The sequence below is a fragment of the Lynx canadensis genome, chromosome B2 (genome assembly GCF_007474595.2).
Source record: "Lynx canadensis isolate LIC74 chromosome B2, mLynCan4.pri.v2, whole genome shotgun sequence".
Taxonomy (NCBI): domain Eukaryota; kingdom Metazoa; phylum Chordata; class Mammalia; order Carnivora; family Felidae; genus Lynx; species Lynx canadensis.
The window spans coordinates 20,518,836-20,540,036 of record NC_044307.1 but is presented as its reverse complement, the minus strand read 5'-3'; the positions used below and the strand labels follow the sequence as shown (position 1 = coordinate 20,540,036).

The window sequence follows — 21,201 nt, the reverse complement described above, 5'->3', positions numbered from 1 at the left end:
GATGGGAAATGTGGGAGGCATTAGCGTAAAATAATAATTGAAATCATAAATGTAAGTGCCAAAGGGAAGCCCCTTAACTGCCTTTGGTGTTGGATTCCTATTGCTATGATGGTGATAATATTTGCTGTGTCTACCTTCTGGGACTATTCTGAGAAACAGATGAGATAGCATGTATGAAAATGGTTGTAAACTCCTCAAACATTAGGCATGTTTTATAATATCTTAGGAGTTGAGAGGAGTGTGTCCCAAATGTTGTTTTCCAAACGTAACCGATCAAAGAAAGACTTCAAATTCTGGAAATATTGCAGACTAGATAATTTGTAAGGCCCTCCTGCTAAAATATGACTCGATCCAGGATAAACAAAAGCAAATATGTCTACAGCATGAATGTCAGGGACTTGGGGACATCTTTGAGGACTCCCCTGAGTGTTACTGTGAGCAAACAAACATAAAAGCTAGGTTTCTGTGAATGCAAATACCAACGTTCCTGCAGATCATGAGAGCAGTGCAGAGTCCAGGCCAAGGTGGGAGAGCTATCCTAGACATTCCCACATTAAGCCCTCAAAGCGGGGAGATAACTGGGTCCAGGTCAGTAACATTCCTCACAAAAGCAAATGTCCATGTTTCTCTCTCTCTCTCTCTCTCTGTTTTTGGAGAGGGGGGCGGGCGGGGAGAAAAGCAAACCATTTAAACATTGAGGATGAATTTTAATCAAAAATTACCTAAAAATCTGCAACACACAAGGTAATAAACAAGCAAAATGAAAGTCCTCAGAGGGATGGGAAAGCAGTGCCGATTTAAATTTGCCAAGGATTTCACAGAAAACAGACACTGAGTTAGAAACTGTGAGACAACTATATAGGAAATACACAAAGAATAATGAATACTGAAATACATAATAGTGATATAGAACAATTGACAACTGAAAAAGACCACACAACAATGATGACAAGAGATGGAGTTAGAAAAATTTAAAAACTCATTAAAATGAGAAACTAATAGATGGCTTAAGCTGTATGGTAAAAAACAAGTGAACTTTTAGATAAATCTAAAGAAATTTTCCAGCCAAGAGACAAGGAGATAAATGACATAAAAAAGCAGTTAAGAGCAGTGGAAATTAAAATGAAGGTCTGAAACACATTTAATTGTCATTCTTGAAGGAGACATTAAAGAGAATGGAGGAACGTCCTCATCAATGAGCTAAAGGCTAAGAATTTTCCAGAACATTAGTTCTGGAAATAATGAAGTGTGCCCAATATCCCTGATGAACACAGATGAAAAAATCCTCAACAGAATATTAGCAGACCAAATTCAACAACACATTGAAAGGATCATAGGCCAATATAAATTGGTGGAACCATTGTAGAAAACAATATGGAGGGTCCTCAAAAAATTCAAAATAGAACTACTGTATGATCTTGTACTGATTCCATTACTGGGTATTTACCCAAAGAAAACAAAAGCACTAATTTGAAAAGATATATGCACCTCTGTATTTATTGTGGCGTTATTTACAATGGCAAAGATATGGAAGCAATGTTAGTGTCCATTAATAGACATTGATATTATATATGCACACAATAGAATATTACTTGGCCATAAAAAAGAACGAGATCTTGCCATTTGCAACAAAGTGGATGGATCCAGAGGATATTATGCTAAATTAAATAAGCTATACAGAGAAAGATAAATATTATATGATTTCACTTATATGTGAAATCTAAAAACCAAATGAGCAAGAACAGAAACAAATTGATAAATACAGAGAACAAACTGGTAATTACCAGAGGGGAGGGGGTTGGGGGATGGGTGAAACAGGTGAAGAGTGTAAGAGATGTCAAAAAAAAAAAAAAAAAAAGAAAAAAGGTCATACATCATGATCAAGAGAGATTCATTCCAGGGATATTAGAATGATTCAACGTCTGCAAATCTGTCAATGTGATTAACAAAATAAGGGATAAAACTTGTATGATCATCTCGACAGATGCAGAAAAAGAATTTGTCAAAATCCAACATCTACTCAAGATAAAAATTCTTCGGGGCGCCTGGGTGGCGCAGTCGGTTAAGCGTCCGACTTCAGCCAGGTCACGATCTTGCGGTCCGTGAGTTCGAGCCCCGCGTCGGGCTCTGGGCTGATGGCTCAGAGCCTGGAGCCTGCTTCCGATTCTGTGTCTCCCTCTCTCTCTGCCCCTCCCCCGTTCATGTTCTGTCTCTCTCTGTCCCAAAAATAAATAAACGTTGAAAAAAAAAATTAAAAAAAAAAAATAATAAAAAAATAAAAAAAAAAATTCTTCAAAATGCAGGATAGAGGGAATGTATCTTAACAAAATAAAGGCCATATATGACAAGCCCACAGCTAATAACATCATACTCAATGGTGAAGAGCTGAAAGCTTTTTTCTAAGATCAGGAACAACACCAGAATGTCCACTTTTGCCACTTTTATTCAACATAATATTAGAAATCCTAGCCAGAGAAATTAGGCAAGAAAAAGATCCAAAAGGAAGAAGTAAAACTGTCACTGTTTGCAGAAGATATGTTGTATATAAAAAACTTGAATTATTTCATCAAAAACTATTAGAATAAATGAAGTCAGTAAAGTTGCAGGATACAAAATCAATATGCAAAAATCTGTTGGATTTCTTTATACTAATGTATTATCAGAAAAAAGAAAACAATCCCATTTACAATTACATTAAAGAGAATAAAATAGTACAGCATAACATATAAATCACTATCACCATGAATGAATCACTGTATTGTACACCTGAATTAACATGATGTGTCTACTATACTCAAAAAAACCACATTAATTTCTTGACAAAAATTAAAATTTGGATAACCAGAGAAACAAAATAACTAGGAATAAACTTAACCAATGAGCTCAGAGGTCTATATATTAAAAATTATAAAACATTAATGAAAGAAATTGAAGAAGACACAAATAAATGGAAAGGTATTCCATGCTCATGGATTGGAAGAATTGTTAAAATGTCAATACTACCCAGAGCAATATATTCAGTACAATCCCTATCAAAATTCCAATGGTATTTTTCATAGAAATACAACAAACAATCCTAAAATTTGTCTGGAACTACAAAAGACCCAAATAGCCAAAACAGTCTTGAGAAAGAACAACATAGCAATATGCTCCCTAATTTCAAAGTACATTACAAATTTATAGTAAACAGTATTGCCATAAAACAGATACATGTATCAATGGAACAGAATAGAGATCCCAGAAATAAACTCATACATCTATAGTCAGTTTACGACAAAAGATCCAAGAATATACAATGGGGAAAGGACAGTCTCTTCAATAAATGATAAAACTGGACAGCCACGTGCAAAAGAATGAAATTGGACCACTGTCTTACACTGTGCACAAAGTTTAACTCAAAATGGATTAAAGTCTTTTTTTTTAAGAATTTTTTTTAATATTTATTCATTTTTTGAGAGACAGAGAGAGTGTGTGTGAGCAGGGGAGGGGCAGAGAGAGAGGGAGACACAGAATTCGAAGCAGGCTCCAGGCTCTGAACTGACAGCATAAAGCCCGACACGGGGCTAGAACTCACAAACTGCAAGATCATGACCTGAGCCAAAGTCGGACGCCCAACTGACTGAGACACCCAGGTGCCCCTAAATAGATTAAAGTCTTAAATGTGAGACCTGAAACTGTAAAACTCCTAGAGGAAAAGATAGGCACTAAGCTCCTTAACATTGGAGTTTTCGATACTTTTTGGAATCTTGATACCAAAAGCAAAAACAAGAAAAGCAAAAGTAAACAAGTAGGGCTACACCAAAACTGAAAAGCTTCTGCACAGCAAAGGGAACCATCAACAAGATGAAAAGGCAATGTACTGAATGAGAGAATGTTTGCAAATCATATATCTGATAAGGAGCTAATATCCAAAATATACAACAGACTCCTACAACTCAATAGCAAAAACACAATCTGATTAAAATATGGACAGACGATCTGAATAGACATTTTTCCCAAACAACACTACAGATGGCTAACAGGCACATGGAAAGATGTTCAACATTACTAATCATCAGGGAAATGCAAATCAGAACCACAGTGAGATACCACCTCACACCTGTGAGAACGACTAGTATCAGAAAGACAAGAAATATGAAGTGTCGGTGAGAATGTAGAGAAAAGGGAGCCCTTGTGCACTGTTGGTGGAAATGAAAATCGGTATAGCCATTGTGGGAAACAGTATGGAAATTTTTCAAAAAATTAAAAATAGAATTACCATATGATACAGGAATTTCACCTCTGGATATCCAAAGAAAATGAAAACACTAAGTAGAAGTGTATATGCCCCATGTTCGTTGCAGCTTATTTACAGTAGCCAAAACATGGAAAACAACCTAAATGTCCATCAACGGATGAAGAAATTGCAATACACACACACACACACACACACACACACACACACAAATATTATTGAGCCATATAAAAGAATGAAATCTTGACATTCGTGACAAAATGGATGGACCTTGAAGTGAAAAACGAAAGACAAATACCATATGATCTCTTTTCTTTGTGGAATCTAAAACACAACAAAACAAACCAAGCTCATGGATACGAGAACAGATTGGTGATTGCAAGAGGCAGGTGGTTGGGGGTGGAAGAAATGGGTGAACTGTTTGTTTGTTTTTCATTTTTTTTTCTTTTTTTTTTAGTTTAAGTAAATTGAATAAGTTTTTTTTAATCAGAGATATGGGAGCGTATTCTTTTAGGCTGTCCCATCTAGGTGTTTTGACCGAAGATGTTAAATTTTTAATAGTGAAAAAAATACATGTATATGTTGGTTTTTATTAAATGTCTGATTGCTTCTTTATAGTAGTCTTTATAAGTGGGCAAAAAATGTGGTTATTTGATATTGATGGAACTCTAGCAAGGCTGCAATTTTTCAGTTTAAGTCTTTCCTCATGACACATGTTTATTGACTTAAGTGCCTGAGTGTATTCTCTCATGTTAGCTGAAGTCTGCAACTTTTTTCCATTGGAAGACATATATAGTTGTGGCTATTAGCTGAGTGTCTTCCCCAGCCTAAAGTGATGTGAACATCTGTATTTTGGTATGAAAATTTTTCTAACATGTTTTTAAAATTAAAAAAATGTGTTGGCTAACCCATACTACTAATGACATGTAGGCACTTAGTGTTGGTCCGAAAGCTCTTTATAGTATATGTGCTCGATCTAGTCTTAAAAAGTCATTTTAATTAAAAGGGCAGCTCAAGGGATTTACTTTGCAGGGACAGAATAGTTCTGTGTCTAGATTATGGTGGTGGTTATAGGAATCGATACATGTGATATTGTAGAATTATGTATGGACACACATATACACACACCAGAAAATGGGGTGTAAAAATTGGTGAAATCAAAAGTAGGGTCTGAAGTCTAGTTAAGGTATTATATCAATGTCAGTTTCCTGGTTTTTGTTTTTGACTGTTATTCAGTTATGTAAGATGTCACAGGGGATCTTTCGACTATTTTTTTTTCATCCTTTCTGCTATTTCTGAAACTACTAGTGAGTCCATAACTGTTTAAAATAAAAATTAAAGTTTAGAAAAGTTAGGGTGCCTGGGTGGTTCAGTCAGTTGAGCATCAGACTCTTGATTTTGGCTTAGGTCATGATCTCACAGTTCATGGGGTCAAGCCCGATGTCAGTGTGGAGCGTGCTTGGGATACTCCCCTCCCCCCCACTTTCTTTTTGTCCCTTCCCTGCTTTTGTGCACATTCTCTCTCTCTCTCTCTCTCACTCAAATAAATAAACATTTAAAAAATATAAAGTTTAGAAAAATCAGTTTAAAAAAATAAGATGGCAGCCAGGAAAATATTCATCTTGATATCTGTGATTCTAATAGAACATTAATAGAAACAAATATTTAGAAATGTTTGGTGCACCCTAGAGGGTAAAGTCTGTTAACTCATTGTGGTTAAAAAGTGAGCCAAAGAGTCCAGATCAATGTCTCTATTACTGTTTCAGGTTGAATGCTGGCATCTTAAAAGTCAGAAGGCTGCTATTGTACCAAGTCTTGAAACCAGCCAGAACAGTCCTTGTCACCTAAAATGAAAGAAACTTATGCCATAGCATAAAAAATTGTTTACAGTAGTCAATGGAATGGCAAATTTTTGTTTTTTTTAAAGAGTTAAAAGATTTGTAAGTTTGGTGTATGACTATAAGTGGAAGCATGAAGCATTTGGAATTGTAGAATTTATTACGGAATGAGTGTAATTTTGCCTTAACTAAGTCTTGCCAAGTTCACCAGTGAGTGAGTCCAGATAGTGAGAAAATCCTGATTATGTGACTATCCTTTAATGTATTGACTAGGAAGATTGCTCTATTCTTTTCCCACCACTCTCCCCTCTTTCTTTTCTGTTTATATTTCCACTTGAAAAAGGTTGTGTCTTTATTTTTCTCTAGACACCCGAAACAATTCAGACTTAGCAGGATGTGATTCAGAAACTGTAGTAAGTCTTGAGAGTTAGCTCCCTGTCTCCTTGTTTGTAAGAAGTAACAAAAAGTTCTTTGCTTTCGACATGTCAAAAAAGAAAAATCAATATTACAATAAAATTAAGCAATAGTGAGGAAAAAAAAATTGGCCTCCAGTAAGACGAATCCAGAAAAAAAGGGAATTCACAAATAAATGATATTGGAATGAAAAAGCTGTAGATAGAGCAGAGATTAAATCATATGAGAATACTGTGAAAAATTTTATGGCGGGGCACCTGGGTGGCTCAGTCAGTTGAGCACCCGACTTTGGCTCAGGTTATGATCTCGCAGTTCCTGAGTCCAAGCCCCACATCAGACTCTGTGCTGATAGCTTAGAACCTGGAGCCTGCTTGGAATTCTGTGTCTCCCTCTCTCTCTCTGCCCCTCCCCTATCCATGCTCTCTCTTTTCCTCAAAAAAATAAATAAATATTTTTATGTCAATAAATTTGATAAATTATGCCCCAGTTGACAAACTTCTAGCAAATGTACAATGACTTAAAAAGAAATAGATAACTCAAATATTTCTATATGTTTAAAAGAAAGCGAATGAGTAATTAAAAATTTTCCCCAAAGGAAAAACACCAGGATCAGATGATTTTACAGATAAGTTTGCCAGGGTTTGAAGGAAGAGATCATTTCCTGAAAAGAAAGAGAGGGAACATTTCCCAGCTGATTCCAGGAGCAAGTATTACTTGAAACTGAACAATGCTATGTGAGATGAGCCCATCACCAGTGTCACTTATGAACACAAATGCAAAAATTCCAAACTGTAAATTTGAAAAGTAACAGAACAAATAATGTGAACAAGTAACAAACAACTTTTGGTGTCAGTGTTGGGAACTGTGGGTTCGTGTCCACTAAATTTCATACGGATGAAGCCCTAATCCCTGATGAGATGGTGTTATGAATGGACCCTTGGGAAATAATTAGGTCATGAGGGTGGAGCTTCCATGATGAGATTAGTATCCTTACAAGAAGAGGAAGAGACTGGGGGTACCTGGGCGGCTCCGTTGGTTAAGCATCTGACTTTGGTTCGGGTCACGATCCCAAAATGGGTTTGAGCCCCGCAATGGGCTCTGTGCTTGCCTTGCAGATCCTGCTTGAGATTCTCTCTCTCTCCTTTTCTCTCTCTGCCTCTCCCCCACTTTCTCTCTCAAAATAAATAAGCTTAGAAAAAAAGAAGAGGAAGAGACTGGAGCTCACACTGTGTCTCTCTACGTGCATGCGCCAAGGTAGGCGAAGCGACGACCCAACCAGGAAGAGGGGGAATAGGGCCCTCAGCAAGAACCCAAATGTGCTGGCACACTGATCTCTGTGAGAAACGTTTATTGTTTCAGCCCCTCAGTCTGTAGTACTTTTGTTAGAGCAACTTTAACTCACCGAGACCATCAAGGAAGCAATCTGATGAATTTTCTTACTAGGTTTAACAGTTTGTAATAGTACTCTTCCTTTCCTATTATTTAATCTCAGCAATGCTGAACTGGACCTCAAGACTGAAAATGGACATCTTTGTCTTCTTCCTGATTTTAAAGGAAACGTCTGAGTGTATCACCATTGAGAATGTTGTTCATTGTAGGTTTTTTAGATGGATTCATGATCAGATTAGTGGGGTTCTTTCTGTTCCTAGTTTGCTTATTTTGGAAGAGACTTAGGAGACAGAACAACCAAGTGTAACGAGTGGACCCTGTTTGTCTCCTGATTCCAATGAACCAAATGCAGCAACATAGTTTTTTGAGGAGTTTGAGAAAATTTGATTAGGGATTGGATATTAGAAAACAGTAATGGGGGCACCTGGGTGGTTCAGTCAGTTGAGCGTCAGACTCTTGATTTCAGCTCAGGTCATGATCTCACAGTTGATGACATGGAGCCCTAATAGTGCAGAGCCTGCTTGGTATTCTCTCTCTCCGTCGCTGTCTTCGCCTCCTTTGCTGGCACTCTTTCTCAAATAAATAAACTTAAAAAAAAAAAAAGAAAATGAATTATTTAACTTAGCTGTGATCATGCATTGTGATTATGTAAGAAAAATGCCCATTTTTAGTTTTTTTGTGGTAAAATACTCATAACATTTACCGCTTCTGCCATTTTTAATTGTACAAGTTCAGCATTAGGTATATTCACACTGTCGTGCAGCCATCACCACCATCCGTCTCCAGAACATTATCATCTTCCCAAGCTGATGCTTGAGAATCTAGCTCTACTGATGGAGTATGTCTTTGCTGAGTAATTAAAATTACTGTCCCCACTGAACACTCACTCCCCATTCCCCTCTCCAGCCCCTGGAAACCACCATTCTTACATTCTGTCTCTATGAATTTGACACGCATGTAAGTGCGTATATTTGTCTTTTTGTGACTGGCTTATTTCACTTCACATAATGTCCCCAAGGTTTATCCATGTCGTAGCCTATGTCAGAGTTTCCTTCCTTTTTAAAGCTGAACAATATTCCTCTGTCTGTCTCTGCCACATTGTTTATCCTTTCATTCATCAGTGGACCCTTGGGTTGCTTGTACCTTTTGGCTGCTGTGAATCTTGCTAGGAACATGGGTGTGCAGATATCTGTTGAAGTTCCTGTTTTCAATTCTTGTGGATACCTGTCTGTACTTAAAAGCGGAATTGCTGGATCATATGGTGATTCGGTGTGTGTTTGAGGACTTGCCAAACTGTTTCCCATAGCAGCTGCCCCATCTTAGGTCACCACCAGCAAAGCGCAAAGGTTCTAACTTTCTCCACATCCTTGCCAGCGCTTGTTAAGAAAACGTCCGTGTTTTCAGTGGATTTGTACGAGGTAGAGCTGAAGAAGAAGAATTATTAGTCACCCATCGCCTCCAGAGCAGCCAGGCCACACCCATGGGACTTCACCTCCCCACCAGCTGACAGGCAATATGGCCATCTGCTTGGGCTGCCTTCACTCTTAGCTGTGACCGTGCCTGGATTTTCCATGCGTGCCTATAAAGTTTCCATTATGTCTCTGACAGACTTTAAGGGAAAAAAGAAAAAACACTGATTTAGTGATACATATGTAGTGAAACTGTTAGTTCTTAAAAGGCAAGACAGTGCTGGGCACTATTCATGATTCTAGGTACTTTTTGGGCAGGTGCCGGGGATGGCACCAGGGAGGAATAACACAGTATTTGTCATATTCCAGTTGGGTGCTGGTTTCCTCAGTGCTTTGTTAGGATGCTTCATTACCTTCGTAAGTTGCATATATCCTTTTTGTATATATAGTATTACATAACTTACATTTTGAATCCTCAACTAGGAACTTCTACTCCTTTGGGCTATGGTTCCTGCATGTTGGGCAAAGGTCCGGTGCTGGTCTGATATTTCACCTGGTATATGGGATTGTATATGGTCTTCAACTATGTCCTTTCTATTTTATTTGGTGTTAAAAGAACCTTTAGAAATGATCATCGAGTTAAAAGGATGCAGTTTGTTGTTTCGTTTGTTCTACTGCTTTCAAAGATGGCAAACGGAAAAAGTAAATGAACTTGCAAAAGGTCATTACTGTTAAAAAGTTTTTACTGGTCCGTGAAATAAAAAAATTCTAGGAATTACCACCTCAGAGAACACAGAACTGTATTCATTAGCCAAACACCAAGACTGATGATACTCAATGTAGTGATTTGACTTACTGCCCTTTACACAGAATGCATCTCTCCAAATTAAAAAGGTAATTTAGAGGAACCATTGATTGGCCTTATCTAAAGACTCCGAAGTACATTTTAATTACTCAGCAAAGACATACTCCATCAGTAGAGCTAGATTCTCAAGCATCAGCTAATGATCATCACAACTAATATTTATTAAGTACTTACTCTACCACTGACTCTTTTGTATAGATTGTCTCACTTAACCTTCAGAAATGCTATGATTCTCACTTAACTGATAACAAATTTTGGCTAATATCTTGCACAGCATCACACAGATCAGGAAAAGGGGAGCTGGAGTTCAAAACCAGTTTGGCAGAATGACCCTTCATCAACGCTTTTAGATTCTACTCAATCATGTAGCGTGTTTGGCACCACCATTGAGATGCCAAAAGGCTAGGAGTTACAAAATAGCCTTGAGTGCTGAGTTCAGAACTCAGCCCTCTCCCTTTCATTACCTCTCATATTTCTTGAGTTGTCTGATATTTCAGGAGTCCAGAATCATAGAGCTTGAAGGGGGAATGCTAAGCTTGCTGGAAACATTACAGTTTTACCACTGTGGTCTTCAAATGCACGTGTGAGCAGTGACATAACTGCATTTATTTCTTGTATCCCTATGAGACATTAGTGCACACACTATGTAAATTCAGTTGTAGGCAAAAGATTGGGGGAGAGAGGCATTCCAGGCAAACTCCTAATGACTCGTGGCTGAAGTATCGTGGGGAGAGGAAAGAAGGTGGTACAACTTCCAGCCAAGAGGCTTCAAGAGAGGTTTGGAAGACAGTGGAGTAAAGGGGTTGAGTGAGAGGGCTGAAAATGAGATGGGGGCAATCAGATCCCTGAATCTCCTCAAAGAAGGAATAAAGGAAAGGTAAAAGAAAGTTCAAAGTGCTTCAAGGTAATGTGGGGTCAGTAGAGAACTGGGAAAATGCACATAATAAGGCAATGAGCTCTAATTCGTGTTGTAATAAGGCGAAGGCTTTGAACCATGCTCCTGTCTTCTCATTTTTATTTTTTTAGTTTTAGAGGGTGAGTGAGCAAGCACACTCAAGTGGGGGAGAGGGAGGGAGGAAGAGAGATGGGGACAGAGAGAGAGGGAGGGAATCTTAAGCAGGCTCTATGATCAGCATGGGGCCAGATGAGAGGCTCCATCTCATGACTCTGGGATCACGACCTGAGTCGAAATCAAGAGTCAGACGTTCAACTGGCTGAGCCACCCAGGTACCCCCTAGTTTCTCATTTTTAGATTCCTTAACTCTTCACATTTGTCTGTGATCATTTGCCAGGATTCCTCCTCAGTCATACATACTGCTTCCCAGCACTTTGAAATCCTTAATAATTGCATGTGATTTCTACCAGACTTCCCATCTCTTTCTTATCCTCTCCTGTCCTCCCTAGTCCTCTTTGTGTTCATTACCGATTACTGTGTAACAAACCACCCGAGATCACGGTGGCTTAAAACAATGTGCTGCTACTTCCCACAGTCTTGTGAAATGACCAGGTTCAACTGGGTGATTCTTGCTCAAGGTCTCTCATGCAGGTGTAGACAGATGCTGGTTGGGGTTGGAGTCCTCCAAAGTCTCCCCTGGATTGGGCATCTAAGATAGCATCTTTATAACATGTGTGGTGCCTCAGCTGAGGTGGTCAGAGACTGACTGGACTCTTCCCTCTCTCCCTCCATCTGTCTCTTCATGTACCATACAGTCTCTCTACATGGTTAGCTTGGGCTTCCTCATAGCATAGAGGGCCAGAGTACTTGGACCTCTTACATGGTAACCATCTTTCCCCCAGATAAGCATTCCAAGAAGTCTAAGTGGAAGGAAGTTCAAAGCTTGGAAGTCACTCAGAAGCACTGTTGCTGAATGAAATGGGTACAGAGAAGGTCACGGAGCCCACCCCAGGGGAGGGGGACCACCCAGTAGTCTGAATACACAGAACTGTGGTTTATTGGGGGTGATATACTTGTCTAGAACTAGAGACCACATTCCTGATTTATTGAAGTTTCTGTTTACTTCTTATAACTGAAATATCTTGTTACTATCTTATATCTTGTATCACATCCATTATTCTTTCTAACTATTGTTTATACTAATAGTGATTGAAAGACTTCTTTGAGGAATTCGTATGCATTCATTCAAATGAATCTTAACAATATATTTTTATTTATTGATATTAAAATTTAAGCAACCAAAAGGCCCTATAGAAAAGCTATGTGACTGGTTTTTTGTTTTGTTTTGTTTTGTTTTTAAGAAAGTCTGTTTGGGAAATCAGATTTGATTCACTTTTTAACCACCAATGATAACATATCACACTTAAAAGGCAGATCAGTTTTAGGGAAAAGTGATATACCCTCATGTATGGGTGTCCTTGGGTGAACTCACCAACAAGATTGCTTTTCATGCTTAGCCACTAAATTAGAAAACCTGTTCTCTTGTTGGGACTGAACCGTGGTTTACTTTGTGGTTAGATCTTGGTTTTGTTTTTTTCTTTTTTCTTTTTTTTAACTATCAAAGTCTTACACAAGTCCAAGCTTATTTTTTATACCACCCCCCAAATGAAGAGATAACTTGAATCTAAAAGATTTTAGCATACTCACATGGCAGTTACAGAAATTCTTTATTTAAAATCTCCTACCTATACATGACTTAACTTTTCCTTAGCTTCCTCCGCAAATGCCATTGAGGTCTTAGGTTCTTATAAAGAGTTATTGGTGTTTTTGTTTTGTTTTGTTTAAAGAAGCTAAATCTCCAACACATGTGGGAGAAAATGGGCAGTTGGAGGTGGCAAATAATTTGTTGTTGTTTTTTTTTTTCCTACCCACAGCCCTGGGAAAACTCTGCCATAAAGGATTAATTTACTCATGAGATTTCACTGCGGTTGCCATTAAGAAAAAAAACCAGTAGGAATAGTAGGGCAGAAGTGTTTCCAAACCCTGGAGAAAAGAGTCAAGGATTTACGGTGGGAAGCAGAGCAGTCCCTTTTTTTTTTAATTTTTACGTTTATGAGTTAAGCATCTGAGGTTGATACCATTTCTCTCGCACAGGACTTTATATAGACAACTGGAAGCTGACTCTGAAAAATGATAATCAGCGGTTGGAGTTTTCCGTAATTTATCTTCATGCAGGGGAAAGATTTCATTTAAAAAAAATTCAAGGGCGCCTGAGTGGCTCAGTCGGTTAAGCGTCTGCCTCTTGATTTCAGTTCCGGTGATGATCTCATGGCTTGTGAGTTGGAGCCCCGCGTCAGGCTCTGTGCTGACAGCATGGAGCCTGCTTAGGATTCATTCATTCATTCATTCATTCATTCATTCTCATTCTCTCTCTCTCTCTCTCTCTCTCTCCCTGCCCCTCCCCTGCTCTAGTGCTTTCTCTCTCAAAATAAATAAATAAACTTAAAAAAAAGACACGTTTAAAAAAAGTAAAAAGGACATTCAGATTCAAATCTTTCCCAGTTTTTAGAAAAGCCTTAGAAAATAGCAAGCTATACATACCATTGGCAGTTTGCTTCCACGTGTCCGTCCCCACACTTGGGTTGTACACAAAGATTAAGTGGAGGGGCCCTGGCTTCAGATTCCTGCAGCCCTCCCTTTCTTCCTGGAGAAGGGAGGGCAGTGGACTTGAGTTAACAGTGGCATTTTCTTTGAAGCTTTACCCTAAACCCCTCAACAAAAATTGCCACAGAGCAGCAGGCAAAATCCGAGGACTCTTGGAGCTTCAGGCTGAGGTCAATGCACTCCTTGGTCCCCTCCACCACAAGGACCCTCCCCTACCATCCCCCTCAGAGGTCAGCTCAGGGCTACCCTTGGTCTCGTCAACTGCTTGATGGTGACTGGTGAACCAATCTGAGGGGGACCAGGCTGCAGGAAGTCAAGGGGGCGGGAGGGGGTGACCGGGGCCAGGATCACCGGGCACCATCATATTCGTTTTCTTCATTCTCACAACTTCCTTGGGAAGCCCTGTGAATTCTTGTCTCCATGGATGAGGACATCCAAAGCCAAGAGTTTAAAATAACTTGCTTTCATGCAACGTACTTCAACTAAGTATTTAAAGTATTTAAACCAAATAGAATCTAAGAGTTTTATTTAATCCTTGGGTCAAATGAGGGATTTTAATCTCAGCCTGTGTGACAGGTCAGCCTCTGTTGGTTCTTGCTACCCCGCCCCCATCCCCTCTCCTAAGCCATTGGTAACCGGTAATCCACTTATGAATGAAAACGGGGCGGCTTTCTTGAGGTGAGCCTGTGGCACTTAGTCAAGTAACAATAGTTGTCACTCTCTCTTGTTTAATCTTATAGTGGAGCACGAGAAGGAGTTCTCCCCTGGCCAGCGATACCACAAAGAGTTCAAGTTCAACTTATCCCAGATTCCTGAGGGTGAGGCGGTGACGGCTGCAGAATTCCGAATCTACAAGGACTGTGTTGTGGGGAGTTTTAAAAACCAAACTTTTCTTATCAGCATTTATCAAGTCTTGCAGGAGCATCAGCACAGGTATGAAGGCGCAAGGAACCCCAAAGGGTGGGGCTGGCCCCCATTTCTCACCCCGCCATCGTCTGACCCCGAGTGTGTCTGTGGAACGTGATGTGGAGTCCAAGGGCAGCCATGAGCATGACGAGAGATGTGTTCTGAATGGTAGTGTTTGGCCAGCAGGGAGATGTTTTGTTATTAAAATGAAGATTTTTCCAAATAGTTTTGTGTTCCTAAGCAAGCCAGTGGACGGTCTTTACTAAGCATCCTTTGTGATCAGAGAACACGTGCCTTATTGGGCAAAAAACATATCCCACCGTTTTTCAGTGCCTACTTTGAATGATGGGCGAGAAGGTGGCTAAAATAGATTCACACGTGACAGTTACGTAAGGATGCTTGCAAAGGATACTGATTCAAGTTAATAGAAAGCTGTGTGTTTGCATACAATATATACATCCAAATGATACAATATATCTTTGTGTGTCTCGAATGTATCTCTTCTCATTTGGGTTCAGGGCAACAATAGACGTGCCCCGCCCCGCCCCCTCCCCACCCTGTCTGTATTATTCTTGTTTTTTGAAATGAGGCCAGGCTGTTTTTACAAAAGAACTTCAACAGAACATATTCTTGGGGCTGCTCACCATAAAGAAAAACTTCCACAGAGTGGTTTCTAGAGGATTAGATGGGCCAAGGAGAGAAATATTACAGCAGCTGGTGCAATCCTGTAGCACAAGAGAGCAAGCCAGTGACCTTGACTTGTGCTTAGTATTTGGGGGTCAGTCAGTTCGGTAGTCCAGAGAGACTGGTGATCCTGACGCACAGATTAGCACCACCGCATGCTTCCATGTGAGCGCTCGTGACGTGGAAATGCAGCATGTGTTGTGACAGCCTGGCAATTCTGTGGCAAGTAGGCAGATAAAAATGAAAGCGAATGCAGAGAGGAAAGGAGCCCCACATTTATAAACTCTGTAAGGGATTCGCCAGCGTTGGTTTTATACACCAAATCTCGATTCTTGCTTTATCGGTCCTGGATGTCTGTTGACTTCCCAAGAATGTCCGAAGGTTTAGGGATGACTTTGGCTTCTCCCGGACCTATGGATCTGTGTGTGGGTCTGCCACAAATAGGCACACCAAAATAATAACGGACCTTAACTTGCCCCATAAAAGGTTTACTTTGAGAGCACTGCCAACATTTGGCCCTTGTGCATTTTCAAGTCTGTAATGAGGGAAACAGAGAAGAAGGAAAGACACATGCCAGGCTTTGGGGACACGTCATGGTGTGGAACATGTGCACTGATGGTTGTATGTGAGTTTTTAGGTGGGATGGTTACATAATAAGCAAAATATAGCTATTGTGGTATCTGTTACAAACCAAAATTTCAGAAAGAAGGGAAAGTTTTCTGATGTCTGATTTTCACTCCTGAATAAAAGCATAGTTAATAAGTGTTAAGGGAGGGTCTCTTTTGAAATAATAAATTATTGGTTGGTAGATTTTTGTCTTTTGAGGTTTCAGAGAGAGTTTATACTCAGTGGTGACTCTTTGGACCTGCTTTAGCCATTGATTTTTCAATCTGCCTAATTATTTGTCCACCGTATTTATCTGGCAGAAATAACCTACTGATACCAGCACCTGGTGGCTCAGTCGGTTAAGTGTGCGACTTCGGCCCAGGTAGTGACCTTGTGGTTCATGAGTTCGAGCCCCGCATTGGGCTCTGTGCTGACAGCTCAGAGCCTGGAGCCTGCTTTGGATTCTGTGTCTCCCTCTCTCTGCTTCTCTCTCTCTCTCAAAAAATAAATAAACATTAAAAAAAAAAAATAACCTACCAGTACCTTTCTGGCTCAGGCATTTGTTTGGAATACATGGTTTTCTCTGTTCTGCAGGAAAAGCTTTCTAGTGAAAACACTAGATTGGGATTTTTGTAACTATGGGATTTTTCAAAATTATTATTATTTAACAAATAGAGCTAGCAGACCATTTGTAAGGTTTATGTTGAACTCTAGCCAAAAATGAACAGCTGCCTTGTGCTTAACATGGTGGTGTCATACTTTCTCGAGGCCAGCAGCGAGTTTGGAAAACAAAATCCCAAACGGTCCCAACTTTGATGACTGTGTCAAAGCAAAGTTGTAATTTCTCTGCCTTCTAGGATGGGAGTATTTGGCGGTCGGATGTATTTAACTTTTGTGCATAGGAAAGGGGAAATATGGGGAGGTTTGGGAGAATTTCATGCTTTTGAAGGGCTCCAGGTTGGCCAAGAGGAGATTTTCTTTTCTTATCAGTGGGCCAGGAGCCCAGGCCTCCTGCTGTCTCTTAATGTTCTTCCTGAGGCCTCCAGATTTAACTGCAGGACTCCTTCTGGGGAAGGTTTGATCTCCCCATCTGTACCGTCTTGGGGTGTCCTGGCTAAAAATGATCCTTCGGGCTTGTGAAGAAACTTATTTGTCTAATCTGTGTTTAAGTGAAATTTGGAGAATTTGATGGATTAACTTAATTTAACAAACGTTTGCTTTGCAAAATAGTTGGCCTCCTTGAAAAATAAAAACATAAAAAGGCAGGTTTTCTGGTGCTGAAGTCATAGCCTCAGCTAAGGCAGAAATGATATGTTGGGCCTCTTGATATAAAAGCAGCTAAGAAGGCTGACCCAGGGCAGGGTCAGAAAAGATTCTCGGAAGATAGGCCATTGCTATGAATTCTGCAGAAACATATTCCTCTTACTGATAAGAAATCACTGAACTAGGTAAGTTCCAGAAAGTGACTACTTGAATAGATGGCGCTTTGAGTAAGAACAGGGAAACATTTGATACTTTATTCAAAAACTGAGAATAAGCCCTGAGATAGAATCTAAGTGCTGAAAAGATCTGGAGCAACCCATAGAGCAGCATTTGGTTAGCAACCCAGCAGTGCTCACAGTTAAATCAGAGTAGCACGGGGTGCCCTTTGCACATGGTGTTAATATCTGGTATTCTACATCATCATGGTTCTATGATGACACTGGTGAAAATTGGCACTTGCATAGCACTTAGAGTTTGGAAAGAGCCTTCTCACATATCCCCCCACTAGGAGGACTTAACCATTGATCCCATCAGCTAAGCAGGCCGGCATGTTTCCTTTTAGAGAATGAAACGTGGCACATATGAATTTTGCCAAGCCCAATTTAGGCCTCCATTGTCACCTGCTGTTTCCCAAAAGTCACCCCGATGACATGGGGACAGTCCCAAGATAAAGCTGAAGTGTCAGAGAGAGGTCAGCAGTCCCCTTCTGGCCCATCCCTTATATCCATCTGCTTAGCTTTGATGCAAGCATTCCAAAGGATGCTTCTGTTTGGATGTCCAATGAGATGGGGCTCTGTTGGGGACCAGATGTGCTAGAATTCAGGCCCTGCTTCTTTGGCTTTCCAGGTTTTTCTAAAGAAAACCTTTGTTGAGCTATTGAGCATCTGTTAGCTTTTCTAGAGGAAGGGTGTGGATGAGAAAAAATACTAGAAAATCTTATATAAAAGTATCTTTACTTATTCCTAGTATTATCTGTTTGTCCATTTACTTTACCATGTTCTCCTGAAACTCATACACCCTAAGCTGTCTTCATGCTTGGAGTGTAAAGGCTGCTCTGAATACCTTGGGACCTTCCGCTCATGATGGTAGCCTGTTGCTTTCCATCACACGTACTCATGATCTTTACTTTGATAGCACTTTTAGATTAATAGTGCAATTTTGAGACCTTTCAAGAAGATCGTTTTCACCTACGTCTCTTCTTGGGTTAAAGACAGTCTTTTACTGTTCTTACTTGAATTTCGTCCACTTAGAAGTCAAAGTCAAACATCATCTCTTGAAAGCCCACCAGAAATGTTTTCAGGGTCTGAAAGATGGTACAGTTTGGTACAGGCATTGGCCCACTCGCTGCTGCTAGTTTGGAAATTCCATATTCTGCTCTATATGTTTTGGCAATTGCGTTGCTGGCAGTCATAGTCCGTCTTCTGTGTATATGGTGACTTTTCTGTGTTCTATCATGGTGCAGTCTTTGGAAGCCATTTAGATTGAGAATTCATTCCCAACTTTAAAATTAAGTTCCTCTTGATAATAAGCAATATCACAACATACTCCTCTGTTTGCAGATAGGCAAAGTTTTGTTGTTGTTTTAGTTCATGTGTTTCATCCTGACTTAAGTAGCCTTAGGTTGTGAAGAAATGCATCTTTGAATCAAGGGAAAAAGGCAATGCTGCATTAGAGTTGGATTTTGAAACTGAGAAAGATTTCTTCAGGCCACCCAAAACCCAAGCTAGTAGAGTGCCTGGGAACAATCTCAGATTGAATTATTGCTTGAACTAAATTTTTGGCCAAGTTCACCGATATCAATATACAATATAAAATTGTTTCAGGAGAGAAGATAACTTTCAAAGGGCAAAGACACATTTCTCCAGAATATTTAGTTTGATAGTGCTCTTCGGAACCATTCATAGAGATAGGGAACACAGGAATAAGCGAGGGAAGGGGAGTTAGGAGGAGTTCAGGTGTGGACATGTTCGAAGCATGAGTGGATGACCAAGAGGCAGTGGGATATGAAAGTTTTCAGCTCAGGGGCGCCTGGGTGGCTTGGTTGGTTAAGCGGCTGACTTTGGCTCAGGTCATGATTTCATGTTTTGTGGTTTCAAGCCCCACATTGGGCTCTGTGCTGACAGCTCAAAGCCTGGAGCCTGCTTCGGATTCTGTGTCTCCCTCTCTCTCTGCACCCCTCCAGCTCATGCTCTGTCTCTGTCTCTGTCTCTCTCTCTCAAAAATGAATAAACATTAATTTTTTTTTAAATGAAAGTTTTCAGCTCAGCATAATGGTCTCACTAAAGTAATAGATATTAGAGATCCTAAGTGAACTTGTGAAGTAGATTAGATAGCCTCGCTGTGTAAGAATAGAAATACATAATTGACCCAGTATCATTTATTGAAATACTATCCTTTTTCCATGCACTTCAGTGGCGTCTCCAATATAAACCAGGTAGCCATGTTTGTGTGGGTCTGGTCCTGAGACCTTCATTCAATTCCATTGATTGACTTTTCTTGCACCAATCTTATACTCTTCATTCTCTCAGTTTTATAAGAAGTCTTGAAAAATGGTATCTAAATTCTTCAGATTTTGAGACTTTCTCAGCTACTTATGGCCTTTTGCATTCCCGTATAAATTGTAAAACCACCATTTTAATTTCCACAAGGAAACTTGCTGGGCTTCTAATTGCAATTGCATTAAATCTAGAGATCAATTTGGAAAGAATTGACTCTTACAAATATTGAATGTTCCAGTCTAAGAATGTGGTATTTATTTAGGCTTTCTTTCACTTTTTTCAGTAATTCTTTATAATTTTTTGTGTCTTGGATATTTTTATTACATTATTCTTATTTATAGAACATTATAATATTCCAGGTTTTGAAGATTTTTTATGCTATTGTAAATATTATTAGCTTTTAAAAATTTTGGTGTCTAATTATTTTTGCTCACATATAGAAATACAATTGACTTTTGGATTTTTTTTAAGTTTATTTATTTATTTTTGAGAGACAGAGAGAGAGGGAGACAGAATCCCAAGCAGGCTCTGTGCTGTCAGCACAGATCTCAATAGGGGGCTCAAACTCATGGAACTGTGAGATCATGGCCTGTGCTGAAGTCAAGAGTTGGATGCTTAACCAACTGAGCCACCAAGATGCCCTTATTTTTGTATGTTGATCTTATATCCAGCAACCTTGCAAATTCACATATTCATTGTAAAAATTTTTTTGTGCAAAATTGTGGAATTTCTATAAATATAATCTTGCCATCTATAAATATCAGTTTTATTTCTTCTTTTGTAATTCTTATAGTTTATCTTCCTCTGTTTTTCTTGTTTTTATTATGCTAGCTGGACATCCAGTAAAATTTTGAATTTGATTCAGATTTCTGTCTCAGATTAGAAATCCCTATGATATTTTGAATCTTATAGGGGGAAGACTTAATATTTTACCATTAAGGATGATGTTTGCTAAAACTGTTTTTGTAGATAATATTTATTAGAATAAAGAAGTTCTCTATTTCTGGTTTGCTAAGAGTTTTTTAATGTTAGAAATTGGTGTGAAATTTTATTTAAAAAATTCTGAATTTGGGGGGATGATTATATGATTTTTTCCCTAAGTATTAATGTGATATACTACATTAAATGATTTCCAAATGTTAAACCAAACTTACATCCCTGGAACAAGCTTAACTTGTCATTTATTATCCTTTTTATACAAGGCTTGATTCAGAGATCATGTCTGATAACTCTATTGTCTAGATCACCTATGGGTCTGTTCCCATTATCTATTTGTTCCCTTGATTTTTCCTCATTTGCTTTTATTTCTTGGCATGCCTGATACTTTTTAAAAAATAAATTCTGGAAATTATTTATGGAAAATATTTAATAGATACTGTTATCTCTTTCCAGAGTGGACTCTAAATTCTTCTGGAAGGCAGACAAAATACACCATGATCATCTTGTTCTTTTGTTCCAATGGGGGTATTTAAGGATGTGTTAAGGATTATCTGTTTTTGGTTTTTCCCTTTCTCCTAGAGCTTAGCTCTTCAGGGA

At 39.2% G+C, this 21,201-nt stretch overlaps 1 protein-coding gene across 1 annotated transcript in view; it reads left to right on the top strand.

Moving 5' to 3' along the window:
- BMP6 (bone morphogenetic protein 6) overlaps positions 1-21,201 on the top strand; it is a 157,586-nt gene that overhangs the window by 111,289 nt on the left and 25,096 nt on the right. The window contains exon 2 of the mRNA XM_030314880.1: positions 14,449-14,641. Within this exon, the coding sequence (XP_030170740.1) occupies positions 14,449-14,641 (193 nt within the window). The remainder of the gene's footprint in view (positions 1-14,448; positions 14,642-21,201) is intronic.